General features: G+C 37.2%; 1 protein-coding gene across 8 annotated transcripts in view; it reads left to right on the top strand.

Moving 5' to 3' along the window:
* The window catches only part of LOC136825712 (galanin receptor 2a-like), a 513,143-nt gene that overhangs the window by 141,576 nt on the left and 348,114 nt on the right, over positions 1-23,453 (top strand). For 2 of the 8 annotated variants that reach the window (XM_067082473.1, XM_067082472.1), the window contains exon 1: positions 12,398-12,660. The exons of 4 other annotated variants lie outside the window; for them this stretch is intronic. In XM_067082473.1, coding sequence (XP_066938574.1) covers positions 12,617-12,660 — 44 coding nt within the window. In that variant the 5' untranslated portion in view covers positions 12,398-12,616. Of the gene's footprint in view, positions 1-12,397; positions 12,661-23,453 lie in introns of those variants that run through there. 2 more of the 8 variants (XM_067082479.1, XM_067082475.1) reach the window with 2 other exon arrangements.

Below are 23,453 nucleotides of genomic sequence, written 5' to 3'. Positions count from 1 at the left end.
CGAGTGCTGATCTCCAAAAGGGTTTAGAATATAAAAGTGGTCTTTTTGGGGCTGTTGAAGAAACTCCTTTTCCCTTCACAAAGTTTAACTTATCTTCACCACTTTTATATATAATTTTATGGATGTAAGATGCGGGAGATTGATTTATGCAATCAAGAATGACGCCTAAAATTTTAATGAGATTTATATAATTACAGGAAAATTGTCGATGAAAAGATCTGGGAGAAGGAGGGGGTCCAAGTGCTGGTACCGACATTGGTTATGCATTCCGATACGATGTTATAATGTAGTTGTTCCATTTAAACTATCATATTAAAGTTGAACAGGATATCATGACATTGGAAGATTGAGTATATATTAATATAGCTAGCGTCTAAATCATAATTCGACTATTAAGAAGTATGTGGGTTTTCGAGGAATGCAGTAACACCTCAGCCTATTAGATGCTACAGGTAGACAGCTGGACCCTCTGGTAAGATGAAATTGTGGTAATTAACATAGACTCATATTACAGGGTTGCAACTGGATCGCTCAAGATATCCTACAGTTAAAAGTTAATTTCATATTGTTTCTGTCCTAAACTGAACTATGCTTTGCACTTTAACGTTTTGCTTGAGAGCTTGAGCTCAAACCGCATCATGTCTACAGAGGTAGCCTGGCACAAGACCATCACAGCGGTGTAGCTGATAAACGCGGAAGCTTGAGTTTGAGATCTAATAAAGTTGAAGTGAATCTGTATTTGTTTTTTTTTAATATTACGTGCTACTGTTTCTGTAGAAATTTACGTATTCTGCAAGTAATAGTTCACAGTTTTTAAGAACTATGTGTCATTTGAGGTAAACATTTCGAATTTTCTGAATAAGTATTTGTTAGTTTTAACAAATAGCCGTCTTTTCGAAAGTGACAGTCATTGTAAGGAAATAGTCATCTTATTTCAATTACAAGTATACTTCATTATAAAGGAAATGTTTACATTTCGACTTGCAGTCTTAATTTTGAAGATATGTTGCTGCTTTTTAAATGAGTATTGTTCATTGAAAGAATATCTGAGTATTTTTTTTAATAAGTATACATCTTCGGGCATTTTGAGAAGAATACTTTCTCTCTTTTCAAAGAGTATTTTTGCTTTTGAAGAAATTTTCTATTTGAAATAACGCATATCAGGTCCTGGAATCGGCACTGTTCTCACCTGTTTCATATAATGGAGACAGAATATTCCAAAATGAAAATTCCTTTCATTTCGCTTGATTTTATGAATTCGTTCCAGGGAAAATAAAATTGAATACAGGATTTTATTTTATCGCTCAACTTTCTCGATGTTCGACATTTTTCTTATGTGAAGGGAGTAATTAATTTTATCAAACCGTTCAGTTGACGTTTACCAATGAATGTTGCTCCGTTACAAAGTCGCCTTTGTTGTAAATAATTATACCTATATATCTGTCTAGCTTTATATATATATATATATATATATATATATATATATATATATATATATATATATATATATATATATATATATATATGTACTAGCTGACCAACCCGGCGCTGCCCTGGATAACTCTGAATGACAGCCTATAAACTTTCTCTCTCTCTCTCTCTCTCTCTCTCTCTCTCTCTCTCTCTCTCTCTCTCTCTCTTTCCTTACATCCCCTCTGCTCTCTTACTCACTTCCTCTCCCTCTCACTCTTTCTCTCTCTCACTCTCTCACTTCCTAGTTCCTCATTGGTGGGTCGATATCGTACTCAGCTAGCACTCTCCTAGGCCCGCGTTCGATTCTCCAGCCGGCCAATGAAGAATTAGAGGGATTTATTTCTGGTGATAGAAATTTATTTCTCAGTATAATGTGGTTTGGATTCAACAATAAGCTGTAGGTCCCGTTGCTAGGTAACCAACTGGTTCTTAGCCACGTAAAATAAGTCTAATCCTTTGGGCCAGCCCTAGGAGAGCTGTTAATCAGCTCAGTGGTCTGGTTAAACTAAGGTATACTTTTCTCTCACTTCCTCTCCCTCTCACTCTGTTTTTCTCTCACTCTCTCCCCCTCTCTCTCTCTCCAACCCTCCCTGTCTCTTTCCCTCTTTTTTCTCCTTAACACCCCCCCTCTCTCTCTCTCTCTCTCTCTCTCTCTCTCTCTCTCTCTCTCTCTCTCTCTCTCTCCCCCCCCCCCTTTAGGTGCCATTGATGTCTTACCCCCACAGTATTCTATTCCAGATAGTAAGTCGTATACTGTATTTACCTAAATTAGGTATGATAAATTCATAATGTTACCAAGTCTACGGGCATAACCAGCCCCGTTTCACGGGCAGAACCAGCCTTGTTTCAGGGAAGCCCTTCCCTTCCCACCCCAACCCCCTTTGGTGCCCTTTGGTGCTAAGTGATGTCTTACCCCACAGTGCTGATTTCGAGATAGTAAGTCATATGTATACCAAGTTTGGTTGAAATTGCTTAATGCGTTTCAGAGTTATGCAGGCGTATACACACACATACATACATACATACATACATACATACATCCATTTTTTTATATATATGTATATATATATATATATATATATATATATATATATATATATATATATATATATATATATATATATATATATATATTATATACATATTGGATATCTAGTAGGACGCTGGTCTATATGTACATATAATTAGTAGTAGTGATGTGATTGCAGTTAAATATGCATACACACATTCATACATACATTTCAGTCCGTATGGGGCTCTACGTGCCTGAGGGTAGCACTGCGAATGCGTTGCTTCTCCCAGAACTCTAGTGAAGGCAAGCCCAGAAAGAACCTGGCCGTCGACCCAAGAAATCTGTTGGTATTGTTGGAATCAATACCCGTCTTTCAAACCCGGAGTGAATTCGTGACGGTCGTCGAGCCCGACACGATAAATACGGCTTAATCTATTGATCCCAGAGTACGCTGGAAGTGGCGAAGATTGTGTAAACTCCGCCACCTGCCTCTCTTGTTTTTCTGTGATTCAGACACTACGTGTACTAGTAGTAGTACTAGTAGTAGCAGTTGTTGACGCGCCTGGAATGAAAACCCGTTTGAGCTGCCTACCGACAGCACGTAGAGGAATTGTATTCTTCGATATCAAATCTGCTGTCGTTCGTTGCCTTTCGCAATGTGCGTTGTTTTCGTCCTGTACCGAGGATGATGTCGCTGCTTCGTGCCGTGTTCTCCGTACTTATTCATGGAGCGTGAGATTTACGAGATGAATCTTTATCACGCGTACATACGCTGTGACACGTACATGTGGAAATTATACGTTCAGGCAGCATACGCATGCAGTCAGATTTATGCGTCTAAAGTACGAGCTTTGTAATGTTGGTAGTCCTGTGCGTTCAGTATGGGCTACATTCCCTTTGGAGAGTAATCGATGGTTCACTTCTCTTTTATTGTATCTATAAAACGTAAAATTTATAGTTATACCACAGCAGTATAACTGCAGATTATTTTACAGGCTATTCAGGATAGATTCATTCAGAAGTATTATGTAGAAAAGTATAACTTCACAATAGTGTCCATTATTTTGCAGGTAGTCGTTATTATTTCATCACATTCACCATAACTTTTGGCCTCATACTCTTTTCATTGTTTAAATTACGGTTCTGTGGACTTCGGAAGGAGGATTTAATTCGGCCTTAGCAATGTTTAAGTAAGTAATCTCTCATTTAGACTTTTCCTGAAGGATTTGGGAAAATGAAATTATATTATACGGATGATAGTTCCTGCGTTGTATCCTAAGTAAGCCGATTCTCCCTTATTTTTCCCCTTAAATAAATTTGATTCGTCCCTTACGTTGAATCCCAAATAATGCGCCTCTTGTGTTGTATCCCAAATAATCTGATTCGTCGCGTTGTATACAATATAATCTGATTTGTACCCTTACAGTGTATCCCAAATAATCTGATTCGTCCCTTACGTTGTATTATAAATAGTCTGATTCGTCCCTTACGTTGTATCATAAATAATCTGATTCGTCCCTGACGTTTCATCGTAACGAAAATGATTCGTCCCTTGCATTATATCCCAAGTAATCTGATTCGTGCCTTACGTTGAATCCCAAACAATCTGATTCGTCCCTTACGTTGTATCCCAAATAATCTGATTTATCCCATAAGTTGAATCCCAAATAATCTGATTCGTCCCTTACGTTGTATCGCGAATAATCTGATTCGTCCCTTACGTTGTATCCCAAATAATCTGATTCGTCCCTTACGTTGTATCCCGAATAATTGATTCGTCCCTTACCTTTAATCCCAAATAATCTGATTCGTCCCTTATGTTGTATCCCAAATAATCTGATTCGTCCTTACGTTGTATCCCGAATAATCTGATTCGTCTCTTACGTTGAATCCCAAATAATCTGATTCATCCCTTACGTTGAATCCCAAATAATCTGATTGGTCCCTTACGTTGTATCTCAAATAATCTGATTCATCCCTTACGTTGCATCCTAAGTAATCTGATTCATCCCTTAAGTTATATCCCACATAATCTGATTCGTCCCTTAAATTATAACCATTTTAACCCTTGCGTTGTATCCCAAATAATCTGATTCATCCCTTACGCAGAATCCCAAATAGTCTGATTCGTCCCTAAATTTTAACCCAAATTATCTGATTCATCCCTTATGCTGAATCCTGAATAATGTCATTCATCTCATTCATTATATCATAAATAAATCTGGTTCGCCCTTTTAAACTATACATATATATCCTGAATATTATGATTCATCCCTTACGTTATATCCAAAGTTATGTGATTCTTCCTCTGCATTGTATCCTAAATAATCTGGTCGGTCCCTTAAGTTTTATCCTAAGTAATCTGATTCGTCCTGTGCTTTGTTTCCTAAATAATCTGACCGGACCCTTACCTTGCATCCTAAATAAACATGATTTGTCCCTTAAGTTGTATCCCACTTAATTTGATTCGTCCCCTACGTTGTTTCCTAATTAAGCTGACGGGTCCCTTACCTTGTATCGTAAATAATCTGATTGGCATCTTACGTTGCATTCTAAATGATATGAGCGGTCCATTACTTCGTGTCCTAAATAAATCTGATTCCCCCTTACATACATCGTTAATGCATTGATGCATTCAGTTCCACCCAAGGAAATGAAGGCGAATATTTCCCCACAATCCTAATTGATAAAATGGTTATTTCATCCATTCTAACCCGCATAATATTCACTCCGTACATAATATTCGCACAATATTCACGGCAATCTACCCTCAGCGTATTGGTACATTCAGTTCATTTACCTTTTCGCTGAAAATTCGCCTCCCTGAATGGAATCATTTAACTCTCTCTCTCTCTCTCTCTCTCTCTCTCTCTCTCTCTCTCTCTCTCTCTCTCATCGACATCAATCACTTCACCGAGTGACTTCTAATGGCTCCCTTACGAACTGAATAGGATCTTGAAAGCCCCGTCTATCTCCTTTGTTGATGTCCTTCGTTCTCCCCTTCTGACCATAAGTGAAAATAATAAGTAGTTCAGTCAATGGATGGTTGAATGGAGAAATAAATAAGGGAAAGCTGGAATGAGCTTCATCGTCTTCTTAAGAGGGTATTTAACTTCATACTAATTTGCACTCCCCTCTACAATCCCCAATTGGGATGCCATCTTGAGAGAAGGATGTAAAATGCTTTTCTTTTTTTGCGACTATTTCGCTTGGGACTCATTTCACAGAAACATGCTAACGCAAAACAATGATCTGTATAATAGTTATTGCAGAAATTGACTGATATATTTTTCTGACGTGTTGCATCATTTTTAGTGCCAGAGGTACGAGCATGCCCTCATCCTGTGGAAAATGATCTTGATTCTGATATCGATGAAGGTCCTCTTGAAGACGCTGGGTTAGAGGTATGAAGGAATTTTGGACAAACCTGATGTGGTTTCAGCGGAGAAATAACGCCAGGAGAGATGAAGAGTTATTGAAAAGAATCTGTTGTGTAAGTCACATAGGTTATTTAATTTTCTTGAGACAAAATTCTTGGTAGCCAAACCTGAGGAACGTGAACAGGTGTGTCCATCCCCTTTCTTTTTTTTTTGGGGGGGGGGCGCCTTAGTTTACTGGCCCAGTGACCATCTGACATTGCTGACTTTCTGATCGGTTGGTCTGACGACGGCTCATTCGCAGAAGCCATATACTTTTAATTCCATCACTATGTGGGAAGCATTGGTGCAGATGATTCATTCACTTTTCTTGAATATAAGCTTCGTGATGTACCCATTCCTAGGTCCCCTCCTTGCACGTTGCAAGGCGAACTTGTAAAAGAGTGCTGCTTCATCAAAAGAATCACCCAGTCCTAAGGTGATAACAACATCCATAAGATTTTTAGAACCATAATTTTGACTGAGATGACCAACAAGGTCTGTTTGTAGATGGGATTATGAAAACACCTGATCTAATAGCTGTTGTTATAGCCTCTGAAATTGCTGTGCATGTTTTTTTTTTATATGTTTCGTCATCTCTTATGTTGTACAGTACAATAGTTTTAACATTGCTATTGGGGGCGTCTGGTATAAAGGATTCTAAGTCATCCAAAACTTCATCTAGTGCTAAATACAGATCAATCTCGACCGTTCTTATATTTCATCGTTGTGCCTTTGTTGTTCATACAAAGCATCGGCCAGAATTTTGTGCCTTACATCACGGAAACATACAACAGGATCCTGTTCTGTTTACAAATGTAATATCTCCATATTTTGAACTCGGTTCACATTTTATTCTCTTTTTTTCATTCGGGAGATCACCATCATATTCCTTAAAAACTTCATTGAAGGACGCTGTCATTCACTTCCATGCACCTCATGTTAAGTTGAAGCATGAGCCAGTGCCGCTGAGGCTGCAGCATCTTGGAAATTACAACTTTTCATCCCAGAAGGTGGCTGGTAGAACTTCCCTATGTATGTTGGGTGGTACTTTGCCTTTGCAGCAGTAAAATCAAGTACATCGCCTGTGAGAGTATTCACTCTTTTGCCTTAATCGTCGTTTCTGATATGCTTCCAAAATAGTCTTTAGCATGAAGTCTCAGGACGATAGACAAAATCACTCTCACTTAAAAATTTTAATGACCTTTATTTTTAAAATATGCTGCTCTGCATCCCCTCAAAAGACAATTATGAAATAAAAATCAAAATGTATTACTAGAAATCTCAGAGATTTTTTAAATCCTGAAAAGGTTTTTACTTTGCTCTTTGGTTTTATTTTTCAAAAACTTTCAGTACTCTTGACTAAGAATGTTTTCCATCAGTCCATTCAGAGTTATAGTCTATCAGTGTTTTCACTCCTTCCTCTTTAATTGCACGAGCCTCACCTCAGAGAGTGGTCCTTCACAGGTGAGGTATTTTATCAGTGAAGACATCTTTGCACTGAACTGTAATTAATGGTTGGTTAACTGTCCTCAGACATGAGTACCTGAAACTAAGGTAGAGTTGACTGTAGTTCTGGAGCTGATAACAGCCTTCGAAATGACACGCAGCAGTAGTTTCCAGGTAATATTAAGTGAGGGTGGATGCAAAGGAAAGATTTGTAAACATTCTTGCACTACTAGCCTAAATTTTAATAGATGCGTGAATAAAAACTGTTTACAATATTTCCCGAAGGAAATTTTATGTAGATGAGGTTCAAACGAGATATTTACGGGAACCTGGCTTATGTCACCATTTTTCCCGAGATGACCCATTCCAGGGTGTGGATGAGTTTTAAATTAGCGTCATTAATACCCTTCTTGAGGACGATATAATTTATTCCAGCTTTTCTTGATTTTTTCCCTATTATGCCATTTTTTTCCTCTTCCTTCTTTGCTATTTAGAAGGGAAAGCAATGGGCCTGCGTGGGCGCAGTTGCACTTGGACATTTGTATCAACGAATTTTAAGGCAGTCCAGTTCCTTCGGAATAACCGTAGATAATTACTGTACACACATTATTATATATATATATATATATATATATATATATATATATATATATATATATATATATATATATATGTATGTATGTATGTATGTATAAAGGCTAGGTTTCATTCTAAAATCCAGGTAGTCTGCTTATGGTACTGTACTCAGTGTACCTCTTAAGACCTGAGCAATGAATAAAGAAGTTAGTGGAAAGTGCACGGTGCAATGGTGGACACAGGACTAAGCAGCCTCATCACAAAAGCCTTGCTAAGACCCGGAAGGCTAATACTTCTGAGACACCTCCAAGGGAAAAAGGGGCATGATATATAAAGCAAATGGACATGTACGTGCATTATATGTTAATTTTTTCGACTTTAAGACCCGGAAGGCTAATACTTCTGAGACGCCTCCAAGGGAAAAAGGGGCATGATATATAAAGCATATGGACATGTACGTGCATTATATGTTAATTTTTTCGACTTCTTCTTCCGTAATAGGAGTGGCTTCAGAAAACGACCAGCATCATAGTCACTGCCACTCTCTTGCTTTAACCGTTGAGTCTTGGGTGAACCTCCTGTGCAGAAAGCCTTCAAAGCTCTCTCTCTCTCTCTCTCTCTCTCTCTCTCTCTCTCTCTCTCTCTCTCTCTCTCTCATTTGTGTTCCAGCACCTGCCTTTGTGGTCATATTCCAGATCTTAGATCCAGGTTCGAAGTAGGGACAATCGTGGCTCAAGTTTAGATGACCGTTTTGTGCTTAAGGTAAGCAGTGACTCTCCTGCACCTGGCTTTGATTGCCAGTGTTGGACCAGTTAACCTATTAAATTCCGCTTCCAATAATATCTTCGGGTGATGTACCACTTCCCCTCCCCCGCCCCCACTATAGCACGTTATTTTTTTCTTGGTTTTAGAGTGCGTGGACAGGATATGGGCACTTTTTACAAGGTTAGTTTGTCCAGTCGCAGCGTAAACCAGATGTATGTTGAAATTATCGTACTTCTGAAGGTGGGTGGTTCCACTTGCCTGGAGTACTGGGTAGTTCGTGGCAACTACCGATCTTCATAGGCCTTGCCCAGGCATGCATTTCCAACCCTTTGTCTGTCTGTCTGTCTGTCTGCTTGCCTCTCTCTCTCTCCTAACACTTTGCTTGCATTTTGCTCTTCACAGATTCAGTATCCGTCGAAGCGACTTAAGGCGCTTACACCCCATCATCAGTAACGTTCGATGGAGCCATTCATTCAAACGGTTTTCCGAGAAACTTAGATTTCCCTCCACTCGCAAAAGAGAGAAAAAATAATATAATTGACATAAAATTGCATAAGTTTTCTGAAGAATTATATAAAGTGCCTCGTGCGTGCTTTTTATGGTGTGTTAATTAGCTAGAAAACCATGTGAGCGAGAGTTAAAACTCCAGCAACTAACTTGAGGTAGACACGCAGATTCTAATTACAACGGAGGCGATGAATCACGGTAGAAACTGATATCCTGACAGAACGCCAATAATCGTTGATTGGTTAATTAAGGGGGAGGGTGTCTCATCATAAAGTTACCGCTAGAGGTCTCGTTGTGATAATTTCACACTTGTCACTCCCGCGAGCTAATGTGAACGCGCTCACACTCGCGAAAACACACGCTAACTAGTAACAGATACAAAGCTCTTACGTACTGCCTGACAACAACGTCACATTCTTGCAATTTTTCTCGAATTCCCTCTTTTGCAGAGAAAGAAATCGACTGTCACCGAATGGCAGCGTCAAATAATCTCGTTTTCTGTCGTCTGTTAATCATCGTGTCAGCGATCTTTGCGCAAAGTACCCGATAAATCTTTTACGTTTGCGCACAGTCGAGGCAGCGGTTGTTCGACGCAATGACATCGTGCAAGTTCTACCTAACTTTCCCTCAGTCCTGTCGCTAATTGTGGCTGATTTGCGACGCTAGTTTACAGAGCCAAATCAATCAGTTATTGGTTAACTTGGGGAAAAGTTTAGTTGTGAGATAATATAAATATATACTAAAGAAACTGCTGGTGTCTTACCAGCTAAAGTTAGACGAGGAACCAGTGCTGCTTCTCCCGTAAGGGAGAGCCGAAGATCCATCGGTTCTGTTATAATGAGAAACCTTATTATCGGTACTGTTACTACCTCCACCACTACCGTGAGGGCTGGGTAGGCCATCCTCATTAGGATTATTATAACTTGGGATCCTGTGTCTCTGGCTAGGAGAATGACGATGAAATTGCTAGTTCGGTGTCGTGTTGCCTTTAGGCTCAGATTCTGCTATAATTTTTGATATTTCTGGAAAATTCAAATCATTCGTTATGCAAATGAAAGGCATTTTTGAGGTTAATGGTTATTTTCAAAATTACTTTTTTACCTCGGTCTTTTTTCACAGGTCAGCTGAGACTAAAACTTTAGATTTTTTCGTTATATTTTCATAAAGTGTGATAACGAGATGTACCTGGTCTTCAGAATTTGATGCTATGTGCCAAGGGGTGCTGTTTTAGGTATTTTTGGCCTCGACCTATTTATCAAGGTCCATGGTCGATTTAAGGGCCAACATTTCATTTTTTTTTTAATTGATGAAACTTGATAGTTCGATATATTAGATGATGGTGACTTTTTTCCCCCAGTTCTCTCTCTCTCTCTCTCTCTCTCTCTCTCTTCAACATATGTTTTAAGGTCCCAGTTCAACCAACATTTACATTTTTCTTCAATATGGTAAAAAATAGTATTTATGGACCTTGGGCTCTAATTATTTTCATGAATTATCTTCATCTTTGCCTGTTTTTCGAGATCACCGGTCAATTTAAATGCCATGATCATCTTATTCTTTAGGTTGGTAATTATTTGCAAAAGTATTTTTGTCTATTCATGGATTTTTCAAGGTCACAGGTCATTTAATGGCCTAAAATTTAAGGGTACCTTAAGGGTTGGTAATTATTACTTTTGCCAAAATATTCTTATCAATTCATTTATTGTCCAAGGTCACAGGTCATTCAATGACCTGAAATTTAAAGGTCTCTGGTCTTTTGGAAGGGGTTGGGTTATTTCACATCCTTGAATTTGCTCAAATCTTCTGACCTCTAACTCTTCCAAAACCTTGTTCAGTTATTCTGTCAGTCATATCTATTACCTCTTAGTGAACTCTCGATAGAAAAATATTAATTACAAGCTATGAATTCAAGGAGATTTCGATAAGTCACACAGTGCAATGATTATTTCTAAGCGCAATTACATTAGTTTGTAATATTATAATTTCATAACTCCACATTCTTTGAGAAGTTACATTGTTAATAATCCTGTTTTTTGCTTAATTCTTGGGATTCGATCTCTAATTGCTTAAGAGAAATTTAACGATAAGGCGTCGAGGTTGGCAATGCAATATTGTTGGTTCTTGCTCTAGGAACATGATTTGGAGGGCTTGAATGTCTGTGTGTAATATACTTGTTCACGTGCCTTTTCTTCTATAAAATCTTGATTTTTGTTGTAAATGATATCATCAAAAGGAAAAATAAAAAACGGCCATTCTTTAGTCATCAGTGTGACTAATCCTTTTATAGTGAATTTTCGTGAAATAAGTGAAAATCAAAACGTTATCAAGGGCTATTCATGATAATAACTAAAGCCTCCAGCTTTGGTATCTTTTGGCATGACGATATTATTGACAGTTATCAAGGTACCTTGACATATTTTGTACTTGTGCCTTACAGATGGCCTTGCTAGATTTAACGATGGGAAAATGAATACTTGTAAGGGAAAATACATTCATGGTTATGGGGTGTTGAAGAGTTTGGATTTAAGTATGATCGTCGTAGGTCAGAAATTCGAGTTCAAATGTACGCTTGCATACAGTAACTTCCTGATAAATATTTATTGAAAGGTTTTCTAAAAGAATAAAAAAAAAAAGTTGTTGAATGATCATGATCTAAATCCCAGTTACTATTATTGCTTGATGTTCAAATTATTATGGAGCGAGCTAAATAGGAGCAGGAAGCTTAAGTCGATATGGTTACTTGAAAGACCAACTGTCAACGTGTGCCTGTGGTATACAATGTTAAGGGAGTTGAGACCTGCACTCAGCACTCAGCAAGCAAGAGGAGCAGATGTAGTACTAGATTTTTAAATCGTATTTTCAGGAATAAAAACTTGTCAAGTTACACATTTACATATTTTCACCGATTCTAAAAACGAACAATTCGTTAATCTTATAGATAATAACAATCTTGGAAATATAAATATCAAACGTTTGCCTACCTCGTTGGTTTAAGAAACTTCTTTCAAAAATTGCCTTGGAAAGGATTGTAATTCCGTGTTTCAGAACATAGAAACAGGACGTGAATTCGAAAACCAATTCTGAAAGTAATATAAATGAAATCAAATATCGAATTTACTGAATATTACGTACACATGGTCATTGAAACAAAAATTAGTTTTGTATATATCAAGAATATTCACAGAATGTCCAGCTTTTCTGTACCAGTGCGGACTTTGGCTCCTCACAGAGATACAGAGACGTGGCACCACTGCCATTACCATATTCCATTAACTAAAACTTGAGAAAGTGGCGTGACTTGTCAAGCGGTGACTGGTGAATTTCGTAGCGTTTCTAAATTAAACGGGCCTTGTACCAGCACGGGTTCATGCTCTCTGGCAGCCCTTAAAATTACAGCAGACTTGGGCAGCTACATTACATGACACCAAACATGGCTGCCAAAATAAATCGTCTTTCATGGAGGTATTTGACATTTATTCATGTTTTGGGAACAGACTTGGTGTTGTGTGAAATAAATTTCACTTGAATATGATTAGAAATAGTGTGAATGACATTTGTATGGTTACAGTACCTCATGACATAGGTAATTTCGAAGTAAAATCAGTTTAGGCCTAGCCTAGAGGTCTGTTAGATCTGCGTTGTGCCCCAGGTAGAATTAATAAGGCATTTTTTAGTAACGGGTTGTTTCAAAAGCATTTATTATTAATCTCGAGCATCAGTCTTCGTATATACATGCAGTATAGTCAGAGCAGGCCAGATCTCCAATTACAAACAGGCTTGGTACTTGATATCATATAGAGCAACCATTCATCACAGGTATGTTCATATCTTAGAAATAATTATTGGTGTCACCTCTATGCAGGGCAGCTTAAGCCTTCATTGCAGAAATTGTTTGTATGGTCATTTTTACCCAGCCTACTTTAGACTAGGCCTATCATTCTTTTATCCTATGAACATAGGCCTAGTCTAAAGTAGGTCTAGACTCTGGCTAGGCCTACTTTAGACTAGCCCAACTTCAGACTAGGCCTGTGTTCGTAGGATAATGGAGTGATAAACCTAGTCTCAAGTACCATACAAACAATACTTACAATGAAGGCTTAAGCTGCCCTGCGTAGAGTTGACACCAATAATTATTTCTACTAAAGTTTGACCAGGAACTTTACTGTCAGCGATTATGGTATGATAAGCCTCTAACCTTAATGGTAAAATTTTACTTTATGCCACTATCACATTTCGGACCAGAAAATACCATTTTCCAATGTTTTAATGTGTGCTTTGAGCGTTTGTGACTTCGTTTTGTCATAATTTCTTGCCAAAGACTTGAACCATACATTTTTGAGAGTCTTTATCATATGTTTTATGGAGTTTTCATGTTATTTGTACAGAACCCATTTGTACAGAACCCTCTCATCTTTCAACCGTACCCCTATATCTACTAATCGTTAGAAAACCTCAGTGTGGAAAAAGGGCTTTTGAGTAACAAAAACCAAATGAGCGAACTGTTGTTAGAGGAATGGTAAGAATCATATAGATTATAAGAAAATCGCTTAAGAGAAATATGTGGTCCATGTGTATACCCTAATTGGTAGACTAACAGTCCCAAAACAAATTGTCAGATCCAAAGAATTGTTAAGGACAATTAGAGGGATACATCCTAACCTAACATAGGATGCAAGATCCTACCTGACTGGATCCCCCAACCTAACCTGACCGTGCACGCTGTAAACTATAAAGTACAGTACAGAAATATATCATAACCTAACCTAACCAAGGACATCAGGACCCTTGCCTGGTGACTTGGATCCCCCTGGTCCTATCTTAGAAGGTACATTGTTGCATATCCTAACGTTTTATTTTAGGTCTTGCCTTTATGCAATATAGTTGTTATTAGAAATAGGCATTAGTGCTAATGCCCGGTTTTCAAAAATCCCAACTAGGCTCCAGGATGTGTTGCCTAGCAAGAGCTGCAAGTTGATTGGTGGCTTTTTCTATATTTTTTTGTCACAATGTTGGTTTTTTTGCATTTGATGAAGGTGATATCTCACATGTAAATCTTCAAGTAGGGTAGAATTATTTGACATTTCTTTGTTTCCCTTGAAAATTTTGTTTCACACTAAGATTTATTTTGTTCCAGTTAAAATCTCCCACAAACTTTATATAAACTCTTTATTTTAACTCCGAATTTGGTTTGTTTCCTCTTGAAAGTTTTATTATCCATTTTTAAGTATACAGTGTTCTTTGAACATAACACCTTGACATGTTCACATATTAAATATATAGTTGGAATGTCCAGGAAGGGTGGAAATCTGTTGGTTGGAAAATAATCCCCAGGAAAGAGGGGACTTGGAAGGAAAAGTTTATAGCAATTTGGACATGGTTGCCAGAGCAGTTGTTCAGTTTCATATTTTATTTTAGGATAAATAATATGTTACAGTATATTGAAAATTACTATTGTAGGCTAGCGTAGTTTACACATATCAATGATCACTGCTCTTTTAATATATATATAAAAGATTAATTTTTCTCCTGCACCAAATTTAGTAATGCCAATGAATGAATGGTGGTAGTTTTGCTTTTATTTCAATAAATATTACCATTACTACCATTCGTTTCACTGATTTTGTTGAAGGCAATAATTAATTTTATCATATATTAACCAAGGAGAGGATATAGTGATCATAGATAAGTGTAAGCATGGTCAGCCTACAACAGGTGTTTTCAGTATAACATCAGTTAAGCTAAAATGAATGGGCAGGGCTATTGTACTGAAACTGGTAATAGTCTATAAACTAAGCCTGAAGAGGGGTATGACCATGGCCTATGCCTAGGCTATAGGACAGCTATTTCAATTAGTGTTGTTATGCCCATCATATGAAAAAATAGTATATGATACAAGACTTAGTGTACTGTAGGTGGTGTATTGTCAAACTACAAAAAGTTTTATAATTAATGGAAAATATCATAGGCTGTGCAAAAGGTAAAATCTCAATTTAATATGTTTATGCAGGGCGGCATTAGTAGATCTAAATTGCAAGAGCATTTTTCACAGAATATAATCAGAAAGTTTATTATCATTGGAATTATTAAGAACTTAAAATTCCTTTTTATAAATACAGATGAATTATCTAACAGTTAGATAAGTGCAGGGCCAGGTCCCAGCAAGACCATACTATGCAAGAAGGTGCTATCTTTGTCAACATATGAATACATTTTCTCCGGCTTTAAGCAGTTACTGTAGTAAGATAAGACTGCAAGTGGGAAAATTTCAGGAAATAAAAAAAAATTGCCAGAATCAAGAATTTGGAAGTACAGTAATGAATTAAGCAAAATGTAACTTAAGCACAATAGGCTAGATGAACATGCTTTCTGTACACGTTTATTTACAGTGTGTATAATTTCCCAGAAGCAAAGTCCAATTTTTTTTTTAAATGTATCTAAATCTCTGCAAAGGATATCGGTCCTGATGTTGGATAGGACAGATATTAATGTCAGGGCTATAGAGATTTTCTTTGAAATATTCACCTTGATAAAAAAAAATCGTTTAATAGGATAAAGTTCCTGAATAGAGAATATAATAGTTTTTTTGTTTAAATTCTGCGTATTAAGTTAAGCCATATAAATCCACCACGTATAAACAAGGACTTACTGGTGATATATGCATAAGTAAGGTTGAAGCTGATAAGCCAGAATGCACCAAGCCAGTGAGATTTGAACTTAATCACACCAGTATGCTGGCCTATTTTTTTTTTTTTTTTTTTTTAGCTTAGCTTAACTTTAAGTTGGTAAAATTAGGTTAACTTACTGTTATAACTGCCCTTCATTATTTCTTTTTGGATACTCTGATCAACATTGGACTTTGTGGCAACCCAGTGTCATGAAGGTTAGGCCTAGACTAGTCTATAGGAGTAAGAGGCACTCTTTGTTTGGAAATTCTCTTATCCTACACATTATTAAACAAGGCAAGAATGGTCGATTTTTGACATGTTCCACTAACATTATGTTTAACCACTATGTCAGAAATCTGTATCTGTCTTAATATGGCAAGCCCGTTATTTACATCAACCAATGTTTGGGCTTACACTTGTCATTGAAAATCTGCTATTGTGCATTTTATACATTACTCAGTCACGGATGTGTGAAAGTCCATAGATATGATGAGACACAAAATTTATATCAAGGCTTAAGTGATTTAGTTCATTAAACAGAGGTCATCAGAGAGCTCGAGGGAGTCAACATCGTTTGTCCACTTTTCACGAGTGTCACATTATCTCTGACTTCATGTCGTGTTCTCGACAAATAGGCTCAAACCGCGAGAAGAGCCAAGTCTGTCCAGCCACCAGAGAATAACCTAAAATACTGTTAGGCAAAATACACAAGCAGAAATTTAAGAATTTTATAATCCCATTTTGGGAATACAGAACAAATGTTTGTTTGCACAATTTTCTTGTATTTAGGACCAAGGATATTGTTTCAGAAACGATATTTAAGATATGAAATATCAGCGACGCATGACAATATGATTTTATCTCTGGTCTGTTGGGCCACATGCCTAGCATACGACACGTCCTAAGAATATCTTATCGGGATAAATATAATTTGAAAGATTCTCTCTCTCTCTCTCTCTCTCTCTCTCTCTCTCTCTCTCTCTCTCTCTCTCTCTCTCTATATATATATATATATATATATATATATATATATATATATATATATATATATATATATATATATATATATATATATATATATATTGTATACTGCAGCTCCATCAGACAGTTGTCACCCAATTTATGCCCCCTAACATACATCCACAACGTCTCTTCAGCACACGACTGCATTATATATAGCATGACCAAGTCTCTAACAAGTCAAGTGTGAGGAGATGGTTGTTAGAGAATTCTGACCTTTTGCCGGCCTGGGCTTTTGCTCCGTGGAATTTTACGTGGCATTTGTAAATAGGGAGACGTAAATAATATACCAAAGCAAAATCCGTCAGAATTTTTTCTTAATGCTTAATAGTTAAACGTTGATCATAATAAAAGTCGTGCATTAATGGCAGCGTACACGTTCTGAGACGGTTTTGAAACAGACTCAGCTATGAACGTAAATTGTAGTTATATTGAAAAATTATTGTATTTTGCCGACACCAGCTCGAAGCACATTCTATAACTCAGTGGGCTGGGAGTGTGTGCGAACATTGCCCCATGGCGCACTGAACACGAGAAACTACTCCAAAAACCAAGTGGCCGTTACCCCTCCCCCACTCTCCACCCTCCACCCCATCGTAATTTACCGCTAGGAAACACCACTTTTTGGGGCACATAGTAATTTTATTTTTCTTCTTGTTACTTAATGTCGGGAGTGAAGAATGAGGAACTGTCGACCTTTTAATGCTGAACTTGACACAGATCGAATGTAAGTCTGTAATTTCATGGTTTCTTTAAACTTATTAAGAGGCTTGCAAGCAGTTACTGTAACGCTTCCAATTTCACGGCTGTCAGGGGTCGAGGTGGATGACCACTGTTCTTACGACGCCATTAAATAGATTATATATGGTGAGGAGAGAGACGGGTGTGAGAACTCAAACCAAATTCGGTCCTTTCAGGAGTGTTGTTAGGCTTTTTTTCTTTTTTCTCGAATGAAAATTCCCAAGAGTTAGTAAGAGTTGTTTAGAAAATGCTTTTTTTATTATTATTAAAAGACTACGAAGCATTTAAAGTGAATTCGTACGTTCATTAGGGCAACACGCAAAGAACCTCCCATTGCGCGAGTGATTAATATAATTAAAATAAGGCTTTGTTTTTTGATAGATTGTAATACATATGTATCAGAACTTGCTGTCAACTGATTTTAATTATGGGGGAAATATTTTTACTAATTTCCCGTCAGAAAATATAAAAAACACACCACATGGTTCAATATTTCCCTGGTATGGAATCCATGACCATAGTTTATGTGACTCTAGGAACGTCAACCAATCAGTCATTACCATAAGAATGCCCTGTTATGAAAATCAGTGTTCAACAGGAAACGGGGAGTTATTCCCCCCCTCCCCCAGCCATCGTAATGCATAACGCAGGACGCCGCTTTGGAGGCTGGCGTTGACATTTATGTTATGACTTCTTTCTTAGTTTTTTGGGAGGAAAATTAAGATATTATGTGAAAGATGGCAGAAGTTATGAAGAGAATACCTAAATCCTAGTATTGCTCTTTGGTGCAGTTTAAGCTTTTACTTAATTATATACGTGCATACACTATATATATATATATATATATATATATATATATATATATATATATATATATATATATATATGAGTGTATATATGTATATATACACATACATACACATGTATATGTACACAAACACCAGTGCCCCGTTTATCTCGAAAGGGTATGACTTGTGTAGCGCTTTCATTCAAACAACGAAACTACACACACACACACACACACACAGAGAGAGAGAGAGAGAGAGAGAGAGAGAGAGAGAGAGAGAGAGAGTGATAATTTCCGATAGCATCACAATACCGTTCTATGACAGCCAGGTTATGTCTGAGCGTTGAATTGGGGCGGGAGCGATGATGACATCATCAACCAGACTATTGCTTAAAATAATTTCCCCTTCCTTCGGAATGGAAGTTGGATGGTGGTGTATGGAATAAGATGGGGGTAGGAAAGACACTGCAGTGGGACAAGCAGATACGCTCTTCATTGATGTGGGAAGGGGGTGGTGGGGGGTGGGGTGGGGAGAGAAATAGAGGCCTGACAGCTCTGTGTCTGTGAGTATCAGAAGGTATTGATCGTGATACCTACCTTGTTTTAGCCTATTTGATGCTGTATCTGTGCTGGGCTATTCATTTAGTGGTATAGGCTAGTTATCAGTGCACACACAGACACAAATATATATACATGTATGTATGCATATGTATATATCATAAAAATTTGTGTATTATATATATACAGTATAATATATATATATATATATATATATATATATATATATATATATATATATATATATATATATATATATACAGTCTGTCTTCAAGGTGTACTTTTTTACCCTCCAAAGGGAGTGAAGTTACCTGGTAGTCCCATGGCCCATTCCCCGTAGAAGTAGTGCCATCAGTGCACCTCACGTGGTGCACTGTAGGCATTACTTAAGGGTCTTTGCAGCTTCCTTTCGACCCCTAGCTGCAATGTTTGATAGTGCAACTAAGAAGTTTTCCTCTTGTTACACTTGCAAAACCTTTTTGCTATCAATTTCCCTTTCTGCCCTGAATGACCTCAAAGATCACAGAACTTGGCATTTGGCATAAATTTTACATTCAAATTCTAGTTTCCGTGGCGCATTCTGGCTGCGACCCACTACAGTTAACAAAATAGTAAGTAAGTAAGTTAGTAAAGGTCCTTTGGCTTTTCTTGTGAACAGTCTTAATTATCTGCACCCACCTGAACGTCAGTACTGTCTTGCTGGTATGGAGAGGTACGTAACCACTGAAACATCAGGATATATATATATATATATATATATATATATATATATATATATATATATATATATATATATATATATATATATATATATATATATATATATATATATATATATGAATGTCTTTACTGTAGTACCACAGTATAATATGAAGATAATCAGGCCCATAAAACACTGTTTGAACGTTGCAACCATATATTTCGAGCACTTCCTTCTGTGCCCCTGTTCACTAGTAAACAGGGCCATAGAAGGAAGTACTCAGAATATATGGTTGCAATGTTCAAGTAGTGTTTTATGGGCCGGTTTATCTTCACGCACACACACACACACACATATATACACAGTGCAACTGCGAGGTTTTCCTCCTGTTGCATCGTTTAAACTTTTTTACTCTCAATTTTCCTTTCAGCGCTGAATGACCCTATAGGTCCCAGCACTTGGCCTTTGGCCGAATTCTATATTCCATTCTATTCCATAGTGAAGTCAATTTAATTTTTATCTTATATATTTTACTTAACTGTCTGCCTATTTTGTATTTCTTAGTTATATATATATATTGTATGGTTTATTATTTTCTTCTCATTTTCTCTTTCCATAGTGGTATGTTTTCGACCAAACCATCTCAGAGAAAGCTTATGCATTCTTTCACATTCATAACCTTTTTATCACTTCGAAGTATAACTACATTTCTCAGCCATTCGGTCGTCGTACTTCACATATGCTACATAAAAACTTCATCTCAACGACTTCAAGCTTTTATTTTCGTTGTCATTCAACAACTACACTTCGTTTCCGTCTACCTATTCAGATCTTTTTATTATCTAAATATCTGATTGCTAGTCAAGAGTTCAATATTTTTAGGATTATATAAAATACCTGTCGCTACTTGGCTGGAACCTCCTGCAACCATTTTAAGATAATGCCTTATTTTTTTAACCTTTGTGTTCGTGTGTTAATTTCGATGGCCAGCTTTACTGATTTTTTAACTTTTGTTCTGCACAGAGGATTCTGCTTCAGTTAGTAGATGACCAGTTCGGCTTGGCCTGTAATAATACGTGCAGACATAAGGTATTGGTGTCATTTTTATTATTGATAATATAGGTTTTCTGAAGGTATTTCTGTTAAGAAATTTGGCTGCATTCATATTTCTTTGTATTTTAATTCATGATCTAATTTCAGATTTTTTTTTTTTTTTGGTTATTTCTAATCGAGACGCTTGTGTCCTTTTTTACACACAGTCCATCGTTCGGACTCGCTCAGAATTTTGATACTATTAATGGCAGTCATTATCCGTAATAACCATAATGACATGAATTAGCTTTTTCCTCCTACACTCCTCGTCTAAATTCATATCTTCAGCACACACATTTCATCATTTTATCCCACTTCCCTCCTTCCTGCAATCACAACCGGATTGAATCGGTATCCGCTGCATCAAGCAGACTTGAAGGTAAATCCTTTCCTTTGATCATTCTGCCCTGAATTCTCCTTATTGGACTCCCACTCACACTGCTTTTGTAGCAGACTCTCTGTGCTAGTCCTCCGCCAGTCTCGTCGTAAATTTCCTCAGTCTTATCGTAAATTTCCTCAGTCTCGTCGTAAATTTCCTCAGTCTTATCGTAAATTTCCTGTCTCATCGTAAGTTGCGTCAGTCTCGTCGTAAATTTCTTCAGTATTATCGTAAATTTCGTAATTCTCATCGTAAATTTCATTAGTATTATCGTAAATTTCTTCAGTCTTATCGTAAATTTCGTAATTCTTATCGTAAATTTCTTTGGTCTTATCGTAAACTACCTCAGTCCTATCGTAAATATCTTGTCTCATCTTAAATTTCTTCAGTCATTGTAAATTTCGTCAGTCTTATAATAAATGTTTCAGTCTTATCGTAAGTTTCGTCAGTCTTATCCTAAATTTTTAGTGTCATGGTAAATTTCGGCAGTCTTATCGTAAATTTCTTCAGTCTTATCGTAAATTTCTTAAAACACCGTAAATTTCGTCATGCTTATCGTAAATTTCTTGTCTCATCGTAAATTCTTACAATAAATATCACAAAGATAAATTATTCACTCTGGTAAATCTGGCATCTCTCATCCCTTCGTATTATCCATTGTGCAACATTATACCGAATTTCTTTTATACATGAGTCTGCTTTTCGGCTTATAGCTGGTTTTGGACACTTCCTTCTCAATTGTCTTTTTTTTTAATAAAGCCTAGATTCGGGTCTTTGCAAATGTGTATGCAGTAACTTCGGGTAACCATGACGTGTGTAACGTTCCCAGTAACACAAATCTAGGAGCTTGTCCCGCGTATTGTAATTTCATGTTGTTATTTGATTATGACTCTTTATGGAAGCAGATCCGACCTTTTCATGTCGAGATTTCAGTTTCGTCAACAATAACTTACACGGAACATGTTCAGTGTTTCGTATTCAAATAATAATAATAATAATAATAATAATAATAATAATAATAATAATAATAATAATTATTATTATTATTGTTATTATTATTATTATTATTATTATTATTTAGTATACTGTGTGAATCTTTTGTGTGTGTGTGTGTGTGTGTGCGCGCGTGTATTTTTTATTGTTGTTGAGGGAGCACCAATCCCTCCAGGATTTTTTGAGATAATTGCAACCTAATTCCAAAATTAATTTGTGATATCATCATCATCATCACCATAGTTATTTCCCATTTTGTTATTTTTTCCTTGCGATGTATTTACTTGACAGGTGGTAATGATATACAGTATATTATAACGTATTGAGAATTAGCTCACTTGATATGTCTTCCATGAATCCACGATTAACCCAATCTACATCTCGCGTGAACATTTCTTTTTTTTACCCGAGAATGTGCTAAAGCAGCGACAGCATAATTGGTCGTCACCAAGGTGGAAAATCCCGAGGCAGGCTGTGGCACTACCGTCCTTATAGCACGCCCTAGTTGCCACTTTTAAGCTGTCAACGTGTTGTGTACCGGTATTGTTTTACGGAAAGTTTATTAGGGAGAAAGTTTTAGCTAACGTCGTATTAATGCAACACGTTCTTCGCCGACGTTTTTCTCGTGGAATATAAAAGTCGTCGAATAGCATTGTTCTGTGCCACGGCGTCTACCCTGACTCTCTCTCTCTCTCTCTCTCTCTCTCTCTCTCTCTCTCTCTCTCTCTCTCTCTCTCTTTACATCCTAATATAACGTTACTGGGAAAGTAGGGTTCGAAGCAGGGGTATAATAGCATGTAAGTGCTGCAGGCTAAATATAGTTGACTAGTACCAAATATCCGCAATCCTTCTCCTTCTGTATCTCTCTCTCTCTCTCTCTCTCTCTCTCTCTCTCTCTCTCTCTCTCTGTCTCTCTCTCTCTCTCTCTCTCTCTCTCTCTCACACGTCCGTAGCGGGGTAGAGCCGTCAGTGCACCTCATGCGGTGCAATGTAGGCATTACCCAAGGTTCTTTGCAGCGTCTCTTCGGCCCCTAGCTGCAACCCCTTTCATTCCCTTTACTGTACCTCCGTTCTTATTCTTTTTCTTCCATCTGAGTGGCCACCCTCTCCTAACAATTGATTCATAGTACAACTGCGATTTTCCTCCTGTTACACCTTTCAAACCTTTTACCGTCAGTTTCAGTTTCAGCACTGAACGACCTCATAGGTCCCAGCGCTTGGCCTTTGGCCAGAATTCTATATCCTATTCTGTATTCTGCAAGGGAAGGTTGGAGAGTTTTAAATATTGCAGTTGAAGGGAAACCTGAGAAAATCCACAAA

Source organism: Macrobrachium rosenbergii, chromosome 39 (assembly GCF_040412425.1).
Source record: "Macrobrachium rosenbergii isolate ZJJX-2024 chromosome 39, ASM4041242v1, whole genome shotgun sequence".
Lineage (NCBI taxonomy): Eukaryota > Metazoa > Arthropoda > Malacostraca > Decapoda > Palaemonidae > Macrobrachium > Macrobrachium rosenbergii.
The sequence above is the reverse complement of the archived record's forward strand: the minus strand, read 5'-3'. Positions and strand labels throughout refer to the sequence as shown.